This window comes from Podarcis bocagei, assembly GCF_964188305.1.
Source record: "Podarcis bocagei genome assembly, chromosome: 9".
Taxonomy (NCBI): Eukaryota; Metazoa; Chordata; class Lepidosauria; order Squamata; family Lacertidae; genus Podarcis; species Podarcis bocagei.
The window spans coordinates 81,167,281-81,180,927 of NC_138134.1; the positions used below are offsets into that span (position 1 = coordinate 81,167,281).

Sequence of the window (13,647 nt, forward strand, 5' to 3'; positions counted from 1 at the left end):
GAGCCACACTCCAGCTCCTCAAGAGACCCAGGTGGACCAAGGCTCCCTGCAGCTAGCAAGAGACCTCCGAACGGGAGGGGAGGAAGCAGACCCAACGCACAGCCCAGCCCCTTTCACTGCTTTCCCTTCTGCATCGGGGGTGAGACTGAAAGCCAAAAGTCCCCAGCGGTTTCTTTGGCTTTCCCCAGAGAAGGCCTTCCGCCAGCCGGCCTGGCCAAAGGGTGACTTGGGGTGGGGAGTGCGTTTGTCTCTCCACATCAAGTCAGGTCGCCTCTGCTGGGGCCTGTCTGGCCCACGGCCCTCTCACAATCTCTTTGCACCCGGCAGTGTGATGGTTGCACACAGGGCAGAAAGAGCTGCCCTGGCTCTTGCCCTCCCGAGGCTCCTGCCGGCTCCCTTTCAGGCGCTGCTGGTGCCAACCCACAGCTGTGCGCCAGTTTCCTGCCTTTCCCCCCCAAGATCTGACTTGTGGTGATTTCCCCCCACTTAAAATTCAGCGCCAGCGCCAGCCAGCCCAGAGGGGCAGGCCAAGTGCCGCAGAGGCTTTCCTGGGCTCTCGCGCCTTTAATTAGAGGTTTCCCCCTTTGGGCCAAGCGGCTTCCTCCGCCTCTAAGTGCTTCCTCCTCAGCAGAGCTTGGGATGAGGCATGAATTATTCACTGAGCACCAAGATCTGCGACTGGCTCTCCCGACTCTCCAAGTCTCAGCCAAGAGCAGCCCTGGATGCCCCGGGAAACCCGTCTCTGCCCTGAGTGCCACCCTTTCAGGTGACACTCAGGCGCAATTACCTAAATTCCTCCTAATCCAGCCAGATTCATCTGGTTCCTCTCCAGCTGCTCTCTGCTAAAACTGAGCAGCCTGGGAGGTCCCAGCGCAGGTCTCTGGCAAGCCTCTTCTGTTAATTTCTCCTCCCCACCTGGTCGGGGGGGGGTGGGCTTCAATTAGTGGCATCCTTTCATTGTCTTTATTTTATTTTAATGTGCTGTAAAAGCCAAAGAAGAAAATGTAAAAACCCATGAGAGGACCCAAGGAATTAACGCCACCTTTCCCACTGCCCCGCAGGGAACAGAAACTGACTTCCTGTGCACTTAGGGGGCACTTTGCCAGCCATTCACCGCCAATCAGAGGCAGAAGCCTTGAGCATGAATGGCGCTTGCTCTGGAGCAGACACCAGAGGAGCATCCCAGCGGGAGGCGAGGGGCCGCTTGGAAGCGTCATTTGAAATCCCACAGGTTGGGGGCCACTTACCCCCACGGCTGCCGCTGCTGCTGCTGGGGGTGGCTCCCTCTCCGTCCTCCGCCGCAGCCTCAGGCGCCTCCTGCAGCCCCCTTGTGGAGACCTCCACCACCTGCAGCTGGCGGAGGCTGACCAGGTCAATGCCCTGCAGCCCAGCCTCCAGCTGCTTGGCCACCTTGGCGCTGGGCTGGCCAGTCAGGACGGTCATCTGGAAGAGAAGCCACATGGCTGCCGGAGACTCAGAGGGGAGCCCAGAGGGGCGGGGCGGGGTGGGGGCGCTTCAGATCCCTGCTCAGCCAGGAACCTCACTGGGTGACCTTGGTCCAGCTCAATGCACCTCACCAGGATGCTGAGTGGATAAATTTGGGGAGGGATAGATGGACATGTGCCCTGAGCTTCTTGAAGCAACAGATGGCAGTGCCACCAACCATCTGCCCAGGCTTCCTAGTGCCCCTCTGCCATGAACATCCCTGGCAGTAATGGGACACACGAGAGGGAATCTGCCACTCCCCGGATTCTGGCCCCTGTCATGCGGGATTCTGTGCAAGGAATCAACTTGCTCTTTCCATGCAAACTGGGCTTTGCAGAGCTCCTTGTATTGCCTGCAGGATGGCAGAGGTGGGTTTGCAAGGCCTCCTCGTCTTGCTGGAGGCTGCAGCAGAGGCAGGCAGAGAGGGGGCAACTCAGGAATGGATGTGGTCCTGGAGGGCACCAGAGGCTCCTGCCCACTACCCTTATTATTATTATTATTATTATTAGTGCCTCTGTGCCAGCTTCTGCTTGGGGAAAGATGTTTGGGCAGAAATCTCATAGGGACACAGAAGATCATCTAGTCTAACCCCCTGCAGTGGAAGACCCCCAACCTGGCTGGAAGGTGATGGGGGAGATGGAAGTGGAGAGAAACAGCGACCCTCCTCCCTAATTGGGCAGTTGCTAGTTGGTGTGCAGCAGACGGGGGGGGGGGCTCCCTCTGGCCTCCCCAGTCTGGCCTCCTCTTACCTCCAGGGAAGAGCTGCTCAGGGAGGCGCCCGCCATGCCTTGCCCCGTGTACTGCTTGAACTGTTGGAGCCCATCCTGCACGGCCTGGACTATGGCGTCCTCCTTGAGGTGGAAGACCCCCTCGGAGGGCAAGGCGCGCAGCTCCGCCAGGCAGCTCTGGAGCCGAGAGAAGCTCCCTCTCACCGGCTGCAACGACAGTGGGCAGGAGATGTGCCTCAGCAAGGGCCCAATGCCTCCCCTGTGAGGGGTGCTCACCCCTGGGGCGGGGGGGGGCAAATAGCTGCTTCTCGTCTCCTTTCCCAGGAGGAAGACCCTGCCCTGGCCCGGCACTCTGCCCACAGCTTCTGCCTGCTCCCCTGGTCTCTGGGATGGGCATGAAGTGGGACACATTGGGCATTGGAAAGCCCCTCCCACGAGATGCAGCTGCTGGGGCTGTTGCTGGGCATCATGGCCGGGGGCCAAGGCAGAGACACAGCCAGGGTGCTGAGCGCAGTTTCGCTGCCAGTTAGCCTGAGTTAATGAGCCCCTCTGTGGGCAGGAGACACCCGAGTCTAGACATGCTTGGCCAGGAATGAGCTGCAGCCCAGCCCAGCCCAGGCACTCTGGGAGTCTGCTGCAGGAGCCATGCAAGGAGACAACTGCCTTGTCTGCTCGGGACGAAGGTGGCCAGCTTCTCTGAGGCTCAGCTCCTCCAGAGGAATGAGGGGTCCTCTTGGCTTTGGGGACAGCTGAAGAGTTTTCTGGAGGGGGAGGTCTGTAGCAAGAGCAGGGCAATGCCCTCAGAGGTGCCTGGCTGCTGGCTCAGGCGCAAGGAGGCCCACCAGCCCAGCGCCCTGTTCTCACTGGCTGCCAACTGGCCAAGCAAGGGAAGCCCCCAAGCAGGACATGAGCGCAACAGCAGGGCTCCCCCACTGGCACTCCGAGCCGCATTTGGAAGCATCCAACCCCAGACATAGGAGGCAGAGCCACAGATCGCCTTATGCTCCATGCATTTGTCTAATCTGCTTTTAAAGCCATTGGTGCCTCCTGTGGGAAGGAGTTCCATAGTCTAACGACACTTTGCATGGAAAAGCACTTTCTTTCTCTGTCCTGAACCTTCCACCATTCAGGATCACTGGATTGGCCATTACGAGAGAGGGAGAAAAAGCTCCTCACATTCTCCAGGAAGTGCAGCATTGCACACACTTCTATTCTGTCCCTTTTTACGCACCTTTTCTGTAACATAACACACACACACACACACACCCAGTGCTGCCATTGCTCCTTCTTGGGGAGTCGCTCCATTCCCGCTTTGGCTGCCCCTTCCTGGACCTTTTCCAGCTCTGCAGCACCATTTCTGAGGTGAGCTTCTTCCAAGCTGCCCCTTCTGCCCAGAAGTGCTGCCGCCTGAAGCTGCTCCATTTTACCCCTCCAGAAAACACAAAGGAGCCCTCCATGGCACGAGGCCCCTTGAAAGTGGGCGTCTGGAGCCCTTTAACATGGCTGGCGTGTGCTGGGATGGCAAGCCAAGGAGCAGGACGAGGACTCTGCATGGACAGACCAGCAGAGATGCCCCCTTCAGAGAGATGCCTCCCCCCAGCTGCTCACTGTGCCCCCCAGCAGCACTCACTCACCACAAAGGGCAGAAGGCACTCCTGCTGGCTCTGGACCACGTAGAGGCTGAGCAGAGGGATGCGGGGTGGACCCGCCAGACTGCAGGCCAGAGAGAAGACGTTTTCCAGGGCATCGCAGAGCTTGTGGCAGGTGTGGGCCCAGTGGGAGGGGTGGGCCTCCACCACCAGGATGTGAGGGGGCTGCCAGGAGTGAGAGGCGGCCCCAGCTCCAGCCAGGCCTTTGCCAGCGCCATCTCTGCTGCCTCCTCGCGGTCCAGAACTCATGGTGGTCCAAGGGAAACAGAGCTTGCGGCTGCCTCTGAAGAGGGGAGAGCTAGAATGAATGTGCTTTCCTCACCCACCAGCACCAACCCCCCCACTGGGAAAAGACCCCCCATCACCAACAAATAGGGGGTGGAGAGGGCAGCAGATGCAAAGCAGTCCATTGCGGCCATGCCCACCCCTCTCTGCCTCCCCCAAGCTCCCAGGCCTTCTTCCTGTGCCCACGCCAACTCTGGGTCTGGAGGCAGGCAGGCAGGACTGTGGCCCAAAGGGTGAGTGGCTTCCTTGTTCAGGGACAGAGGGCAGCCCACCTTCCTCCTGCTAGGGAGGCAAGGCCCCCAGGGAGACTCCGGGGAATGTGGGGCATCCCTGTCACATTCCAAGGCCCTCCATGCTGCTGCCGCAGCCGCATCCTGGCACCGCAGGCCTAGCCCCCAGTTGGCAGCAGGAGTCAAGGTGAGTCAAGGTGGAGAGCAGCCGGCTGTCGGTTCTGCTTCATCTCTGTGTTCAGAGAGTCTTGCCTAGCCAGCCAGTTTCTCACCAGCTTGACAGGGATCTCTGGGAGGCGTCTGGGGGGGGGGGCGTGAGGCTCAAGAGCACTGGACACACCTTCCTTGCCCCATGCTGCCCCCCAAGTTCTCTTCTTAAGGCTTATTTACTCTCCTGCAATACTGATACATTGCCCAATAACAAAGGCTCTCTGCCATTTACAGTAAAAATGAAAAGACTACCAAATAATAAAACACAAATGTGAAATCTAAAAGCAAACTAACCCCAAGCCGGCCAGAGAGAGCAATATCAGGATGTGGGATCTCACGAGCGCCGAAGAGGCTAAAGAGAATGACATGTCTGAGGAAATGAAAACGTCTTTAGCTGGTGCAGAAAAAGGCTATGGCGTGGGCCTCAGGAGAGCCTCGCTGGGGGGACGGGACACAAAACTGAAGAGAGTCTTGCTCAAGGAACCTTCTCCTTCCCCCACATCCAGAAAAGGGCCTTGACCCTTCAGCTGCCCCGGCCTCAAGCCTTTGGGGGCCTTAAAGGGTAATAGCAGCACTTTGAGTCGGGCCCAGCAACGGGATTTCCCCCATTATTAACAGGGTTGCAAACAGATTGTTTCTTTCTGGAAAAAACTAGCCCTGAATTGAGTGCTAAAGTTCCACTACATTTCCAGAAGTGGTCTTTATGCCCCGTGAAAGATCACTAAAAATGCAAAAATTAACTGGCAAGGACACCTTGGGAAAGCAGCGCTGGCAGCATGGTGTGACCCTGTCAGCCAGACGCTGCTGCTGGCCTGTTTTAGACAATCGGGAGTATCCTGACCATGTTCAAAGAGAGGCAAGACACACAGGAGAACATCCCCCACTCCTTTTCATTAACGCCAGTGGCAGGAGGGCAATTCCCCCACGGCAAGCGCAGTCAGGTGAAATGGGGGGGGGGGGTCACTCTGTCCAGGGCTGATTAAACTGGCAGAGAAGGGATGGCTGCAGCCCCAGGGCAGGGCAGGGCAGCAGAGGCAGAGCAGATCTGCCCCACAGGGCGGCCTTGAGCAGCCTGGCAGGGACAGGGGAGGAAGAGAGTGGCATTCTTGGCAGGGACTCAGGATTAGGCTCATTCTAAGTGGCTTCATTAGAGAAGGGCTGGCGGCCAGCCTGGACTGCTCTTGCATGAGCAACACAGGCTGCCTTCGCAGACACCCCCCCCCCCCCCGCCCAGCGGCTGGCTACAGCCTGGGACTTGCCCTTCAATTATATATCCTTCATTCCATCTAGAAAGCTATGGGGGGGGGAAGCTACATCATCCCAAAAGGAAGACTCTTATTACTCTGGTCAAATGAGATCACAGGCGATAAAGAGATCTCTTCCTCCAGTGCAGCAGCAGCAGCAGCAGCAGGTGGGCTGAGCGGCTTTGGGGCTTGATTGAGAGTGGAGCCTGAGAGTCACCAACTCCCCCCCCCCTCAATATGCAGCACCCCCCCCAGAGAGGTGCCTCAAGGACTGGGTGACACTGGGTGACAGGGTGGCAACCGAAGGCACCTACTCAATGCACCAGCTGCACAAATGGAAGGATCCACAGGAATCCTCGCAAGGAGAGCAGCAGCCTTCGAGAGAAAGTGGAGTGTCAGAGGCACAAGGGGGGAGCAGGAGGGAGGAGGGGACCCAGTCACCACCTGCTCAGCGCACCTGGAGCTGAGCTGACAGGCGAACCAATGAGCACAAAGAAGGACTCCAGGGCACAGGTGGGGGGCAGGGAGGGGAGCAGCGTGGCAGCAGGGTGGAGCTCCAGGCCTGGACCGGAGCACTTCACTTCCTGGCTGGCTGGGCAAAGCTGAGTTGGAATCATGGAAGCAGCTGCTCCTGGGATGCAAGAGAGCAAAGATGGGGAGAAAAACAAGTGGGCCAGGGCTAGGAGAACACTAGAAATGTGCTACCAGGGTGCGGTAATAATATAACATTCTTATAATACTAGGGTGGTAGTCAACAAAGTTTTACTCAAAGTAGACCCACTGAAATTAATGTGACTAAGGTAGGTCCATTACTTTTAGTAAGTCTACTCTGTGCAAAACTTAGATAAACAATGTCCGTAAATGAAACAAAATAAAAAAAATTCCTTCCAGTAGCACATTAGAGACCAACTAAGTTTGTTATTGGTATGAGCTTCCGTGCGCATGCACATGTCTTCAGATACCTGCGGCAGACCAACACGGCTACCTACCTGTAACTAATGTCTGTAATGTTTTAGTCCTCCAGAAAAGGGTTCTGGAGAATGCAGAAGGGCCTCGAGAAGCTGCAGCCTTTTGCTCTGGCTGAAGCGCACCAGGCCAGGGAGACCCAGGGCTGCAAGAGCAAAGGGGCGCCTCCTGAGGCAGGAGGAAGAGGTTGCGCCTTTGACTACTGGGGGGCAGAGGCAGCAGCGGGCAAACTGTGTTGTCAACCGCTTTGCTAGGATGTCCTGCGATTTAGCCGTTCTCCCTGGTCAGGCAGCTTAAAGCTCAGAGAGCACTCAATCCTGCGAGAGAGGTTAAAAATAATACGGGGTTTTTCAGCTATGTTCAAAGCAAGAGGAAGAACAAGCAAGTACGTAGTAGGTCCTCTGTGTGGAGAAGATGGAGAAATACTGTTGGGGACAGAGGAAAGGCAGAACTGGTCAACACCTACTTTGCCTGTGTCTTCGCCCAAAACGAGAGCAGAGCCCAACCTGGTGATAACAGAATAAACACCGCAAGGAGGGAGCTGCTGCCTAAGACAGGGAAAGAGGTGGTCAGGGAACACCTAGCTCTTTTGAATTAATTCAGATCTCCAGGGCCTGATGAGCTGCACACAAGGGTGTGAAAGGAGCTTGCTGGTGTACTATCAGAGCCTCTGCCTATAATCTTCGGGAATTGTTAGAGAACAGGTGAGGCTCCTGCAGACTGGAGTTCGGCAAATGAGGGTCAGACTTGATGACCCTTGGGGTCCCTTCCAACTCTAAAAGTCTCTGATTGTTTGTTTATATGGTGCCATCAGTATGAATGACACTTTACAGAGTACAGGTCCCTGTCCCAAGGGGCTTATGATTTAAAACTTGACAGAGGGGAGAAAACAGAGGAAGGAGAGGAACAGGGTTTCAGTTATACATGCTTAGGATCAGCTACAGGGCCTGGGAGGTAGGGGGAAGGGGTTAGTTAGATGTTAGGAAATGGGCCTCACACCCTGTTAGTGAGCTTCGCAGGGCCATTGAACTGGCCACTCTTGGGGACCAAACCCTTGACCAGCCAAACAAGATGAGGCAGCCGGGCAAGGCCCATGTTCCCAACAACCAGGCAAGTCCAGAGGCTCTTGCTCTTGCAGTGGACGGGAAGGCCAGTTCTGTGGAAGGCCTAGTCAGGACTCAGGGAAGCACTGTCTAATTTGCCTTCTAGTGGGTTATTTAACAGGCCCTAATTCTGGAGTTAGCCCAAGAGAAGGTTAACAAAAAGCTGTCTGAACATATTCTGGATGTGCCTTTACAAGCTGGTAGATGCAACCCTTTTATCTCACCATCAAAGGCAGAGCAAAAGCCAGCAGATTAAGGTAATAGTTCAACAGACTGAAGATGTGCCCAGTTTCACGGGAGGGGACTGGCGCTAGATGGATTGCCCGGCCCAAGATTTGAGGGGTGTGTGCTCCCCACCAACTTCTTGTCTGGCTGCTGCAGTTCTGTGGCCTCTGCTGCCAAGCAGGCGTCCAGGCCATGGCCACAACCGCAGCAGGTCAGAAAACAAGCCCCAGCCAAGTTGTGCAAGCTCTGGCCCCTAGGAGGTCACCTCGGGAGGCTGTTCCCCAGGGCTGCCCAAGCCGCTTGTCCTGGCTTACGGGACTTGCACTGTACTTTCTCTCTCTCTCTTCCTTCTTCTTCCTCCCAGTTTGTTCCTATCTACATACCACTTTTCCTCCAAAGAGCTCAAGGTTGCATGCATGACTCTCCCCATGGGACACGATCCTCACAACAACCCTGAGAGATGGGGCAAGTCTAAGAGACCGTACCTGCCCCAAGGCTCATAGCTGAGTGGGCATTTGCACCCTGTTCTCCCAGCTCCTGGTCCCACACTCTGCCCCACACTGACTGTTTCTGATGTAACGCGCCCCGGGTGCAAAGCAGAAGGGCTGCTGCCAAATTCCAGCATATCTGCTTCTTTGTTAATCAGCAAGTAGATGGAGCCTCCAGCTGCAAGAAGAGTTGTCAGCCAGGAGAGAGGTGCATTGTTCGCAGGAAAAGGGGGCTTCTCACGCATGCCAGTGGCTCCCATTTTGGCCTCAGACGGGGGAAACTTCCCTCCAACCTGCCTTCCCCACGTGCGCAGAAGTCCCCCATCATCCTACCTGTTACACAAAGGAAAAGCCTCTCGGCCCAAAGCAGGCCTGGAATGGAGAGAAGAGAGGAGAGACCGAGTCAGAGGCGGGCAGGCAAAGGCCACTCCCAGCCCAGGCAAAGGGGGCTCCTGAGTGCCCCCCACCAGACATTCAGGAGATGGTGCCTGGCGTGCGGGGGGGGGGGCTGACTAGAGCAGGCCAGTGGCTTCCCCAGGGGAGGGGAGGCCTTTCTCACCACCAGGCGCAGGGGGGCTGACGTGGCCTTCACCGCTTGAGGGCTGGGGGCCAGCCGCTGTGTCTACTGGGGGGGGGGCAGACATGGGGAGGACGACAAAGCGGCTTCTCCCTGCTCTGCCCCCAAGACAAGGCCCAGCCACCCCCAGCCCAGACGAGGCAGGAGACCTTGGCGGGGAGTTGCGGCTCCAGCGGCAAAATGGCCCCCAGCTGCCCCCCTTCAGGGCAGGGCCTTGTCCTCTTGCTGCCCCGGGGGCCAATTGGGGGTGCCCCCTCCCCGGGGCAGGAGGGCAGGCAAGGCCCCAGCCTGGTCTGGGCCTCCTCCTCCTCCTCCCCCCGTCAGGCGCCTGGGCCTGCCGCTCCCATCTAGTCTGTCCCTGTGAAAGCTGTCCATTTACGATGCTTCTCATCTCAGGTCATGCGTGTTTTATGCCTGCGGTTTCTTGATACCTTGAACAAATGAAAAGAATAAGAATACCATATTTACGCAAATCTAAACGCACACCCTAATTTTTGCGACATACCGTATTTTTCCATGGATAACACCCCCTTGTATAAGACGCCCCTTCTTTTGGGGGACTCAAATTAAAGGAAATGGGGGGAGATGGCCCATAGTTGTTGAGCTTTTTTGGGGGGGAGGTTGCCAAGATTTCTTGAGCTTCTTGGGGGGGGGGGGGATGCAGAAAATCACTAACCAGAACGGAAAACGCTCAGATTCGCTCGCGACGCCGAACACACAGGAAGCGTCTTCCCGCTCGCCAACAGCAGCCGGATATCGAACGCCCGATTGTGGCAGCAACAGCCAACACACGGCAGCCAACAATCACCCACCAAATCGCCAATAATAATAATGAATTTATACCCCACCTATCTGGCTGGGTTCCCAACAAAATATTAAAATACAATAGTCCTTCAGGAAAAAAACCCCACCCTGGACACCAAAAGGCACCCAGTCACTGAGGGCCAGTCATGGAGAGCGCTGCTGCTTTCAAAAGGATTTTTAATGGAATCCGCCATAAAAAGGATTTTTATAGAAGACGCCCAGAGTGGCTGGGGAGGCCCAGCCAGATGGGCGGGGTATAAATAATAAATTATTATTATTATTATTATTATTATTATTATTATTATTATTATTATTAATAGATTTCTTACACACAATTAACCCCCCCCCCCAATGATTTTGAAGAGTTGTCAGACTTAATGCCAAAGCAGGGAACCTGGATCTAGTGCCAACTGGCACTTGATTCTTCTCTGCGTTCCTGGATACCACCCCCACATTGGGCCCCAGATTATGAAGAGTTTGTGGGTACCAGACTCCCCTAAATTCCTGGGTCTAGTAGCTGTTAGAATGTAATCAATGCTTGGAGTGTTGAAACTGGATACTAGACCCATGTGTATTAAGCTGAGTGCTAGACATTTCTTTTTAAAAAGAATATTTTATTGGTTTTCCTAACAACAACAACACCACCACCACAATAAAACAAAACAAATTGATTTCCCTCTAGTCCCTTCCCTGGTTCCATTATTTGTCGATATACTGCATGTCCATTATTAAATTTATAATTTATTTAAATCACTATTGTTCATTCATTCTGAAATTACAAGTACTTTTAAAACCCTGCTAATGTATTTACCCGTGTACAATGCTTCTGCATATATGCAATAAACATCTTCCATTCTTCCTTAAATTCATTGTCGTCTCTGTTTCTTAGTTTCACTGTCAGTGTTGCCATTTAACTTGCCAATCTTCTTTAGTTAGGGCACCTTCTTCTTTCCAAAGTTGTGCTAGTAATGTCCGTGTGGCGGTTGTTGTTGTTTAGTCGTGTCCGACTCTTTGTGACCCCCTGGACCAGAGCACGCCAGGCACTCCTGTCTTCCACTGCCTCCCGCAGTTTGGTCAGACTCATGTTTGTAGCTTCAAGAACACCATCCAACCATCTCGTCCTCTGTTGTCCCCTTCTCCTTGTGCCCTCCATCTTTCCCAACATCAGGGTCTTTTCCAGGGAGTCTTCTCTTCTCATGAGGTGGCCAAAGTATTGGCGGTAGTTGCATACATAAATAAATAATGTTGTGCTTTTGGTAAGTCCACTTCTGTAATACCTAGTAGGAAAGCTTTTGGATTTTTTTTAAAACTGTTGTGGCTAAAATCTGGGTGCGGGGTTACTCTGCCACCCAGCTCATCGGACTAAGTCCGTGGGTCCCTGCGGAAGAAAATGAGCTCAGCCGGACGCAGGAGCAAACTGCAGAAGATCCAAGTTTATTGCACAACAGGTTCAAGGCGAGATTGAACAGCCAGAAAGGGGTGACATGAACTTTTGAAACTCCCTCCATGTCCCAGAATACAGTGCAAAATACATCCCAGTTACATCATGAATACATTAAGAGGTTGGGTTACACAGATTAACATATGGAGGAGGGAGGGGTGAATATGCAGAGGGCTGGAGATATGGAGGAGGGAGGGGGGAATATGCAGAGGGCTGGAGATATGGAGGAGGGAGGGGGGAATATGCAGAGCTGGAGATATGCGCAGATAAGCACATCCTGAGAAGACAATGGTCCATGTACACGTAGTCTGTCACCTGGCATTGCCCAGAGGAAAGGTTTGGCAGAGTGATTTTGACTGGATTACTTGAGAGATTATGGAGGACAGGGGAGGGGTGATGGAGTCCTAGAGAAATTGAGCAAATATATTGTAGTGAAGAAGACATGCCCCCCCCTTCCGTAACAAAACAAAGTTTATTTTAAACATCTTCTTCAGTTCATTATAAATCATTTCCCAATATTTCTTTATAATTTTACAATCCCACCACATGTGGAAAAAAGTCCCTTCTGTTATTTTACATTTCTAACACTTGCTTTCCTTAGTTTTATACATTTTTGCTAGTTAAGTACCATCTATACATCAATTTCATATAATTTTCTTTAATCGCCACACATGCTGTAAATTTAAACTAATTCTTCCATAATTTTTCCCATTCCTCCATCTGAATATTGTGTCCCACATCTTGTGCCCAATTAATCATAACTGATTTAACCTCTTCATCTTTTGTTTCCCATTTTAGCAACAGATTGTACATTTTTGATATTAACTTTATATCATTTTCTATTATTTATCTCTGAAAAATTGAAATCCTATCTTTTTATGATTCTTAAATATTTCATTTAACTGTAAATATTGTAACCAATCTGTTACATTCTCTCTTTGTTAAATTATTTCAATTTTAATTGACTTTCTGATTCTATTAACTCTCTGTACGTAGCCCATATTTATCTCCCCCCCCCCCCCGATATTGCCTCTAGTGGATAAAGCCACCATGGTGCTTTTTGTTCTAGTATTCCTTTATACTTCTCCCAAACTTTAAATATTGCTTTTTTATAATATGATTTTGAAAACTTTGATGTACTCTTGCCTTTTCGTACCAGAAGTATGGATACTAGCCAAATCTATTGTCATGACGTTCCAAATCTAACTGATCTGTATTTTTTAATTTTATCCCTTCCTGGATCCAACAAATGCATTTGTATTTGTTGGGTGCTAGACATTTCTAATCCCCTGGAATCAGCAAATTTTAAGAGCTAATTAAGCTAGGCTAAGCTTCCCATGTCCAGGAAATAGCCTGCTTGAAGGGCCATTAAGACACAAAGGATCAAAAAGACTTGGTGTGAGACGGCAAATGAGTGGTGCCTTTCCCTAAACAGATAAAGCCAGAGCTTAGAGAGGTTAGAATTAGGAGTTGTGTGACTGAGATGCAAAGCAGCAGAGAACAATGTCTGGTGTCTGTCTGGATCCAAGGCTGCGCCCATGGGAGAAGCAAAACCCCCTCGGAGTGTCGATGCAATGAACCCCTCCATCATTGGGGCTTCCAAAAGGAACCACTGGGATCTGGCACTGTTGAGATTGGGGTGGTATACAGCAATAGGTATGATTAGTTACCTGCCCTTCACCCTAAGGTCCCAGGGCAGTTTACGACAATTAAAACGCCATGTTAAAAGCAGTTTAAAACCACCACAGATATAAGGTGGGTTCTACACCTGTCCACCCCAGGTGTCAAACATCCTGCCTGTCTCATCCTGGCTCTGTCCTCTCCCTGAACCCACAGGCTGACCCACTCGGCTTCTGCCTGGAAATGCCCCCAAGTGACACTTCCCTTCCTCCCGTCTGCCAAGGCAGAGCAGCTGGACTGGGCGGACACCTGTAAAGGAAGCACCTGGCTGATTGGGCTTGCGGGGTTGCCACAGGATCTTGTGGGGCAGCCAACCAGAGGGGAACCAGGGCCTGAAAGCGAAGCAGGGGCAGAAGTGGGCCAGCCCCCCCCCCCCGCTCAGCGAATTCCCCCTTCTGCTCTCCTTGCCTCAGGCCAACTTCCTTCAGGTAGAATGAGGAACTGAGGCAGCAGGGAGAGGGGCTGAGGTTTGGCAGGGAGCAGCTTATTCCTGCCATGCAAGGAGCCCTCAAATGAAGTTCTCCCCCCCCCC

General features: G+C 53.0%; 1 protein-coding gene and 1 long non-coding RNA gene across 2 annotated transcripts in view; both read right to left on the reverse strand.

Annotated features, from left to right (window-relative positions):
- The window catches only part of M1AP (meiosis 1 associated protein), a 29,071-nt gene extending 19,754 nt beyond the window's left edge, over positions 1–9,317 (reverse strand). Inside the window, exons 1-6 of the mRNA XM_081207540.1 lie at positions 9,173–9,317; positions 8,947–8,985; positions 7,264–7,345; positions 3,848–4,145; positions 2,235–2,420; positions 1,248–1,443 (exon numbers count right to left, since the gene is read on the reverse strand). Of these exons, the coding sequence (XP_081063666.1) occupies positions 1,248–1,443; positions 2,235–2,420; positions 3,848–4,145; positions 7,264–7,345; positions 8,947–8,985; positions 9,173–9,257 (886 nt within the window). The 5' untranslated portion in view covers positions 9,258–9,317. The remainder of the gene's footprint in view (positions 1–1,247; positions 1,444–2,234; positions 2,421–3,847; positions 4,146–7,263; positions 7,346–8,946; positions 8,986–9,172) is intronic.
- A 1,666-nt stretch (positions 9,318–10,983) lies between these two features.
- LOC308595243 lies at positions 10,984–11,984 on the reverse strand. Its single transcript, XR_014011955.1, has 2 exons — positions 11,903–11,984; positions 10,984–11,303 (listed from the first exon to the last, which is right to left on the reverse strand). It is a non-coding gene; the product is annotated as an uncharacterized lncRNA (long non-coding RNA).
- Between the last annotated feature and the right edge of the window lie 1,663 nt (positions 11,985–13,647).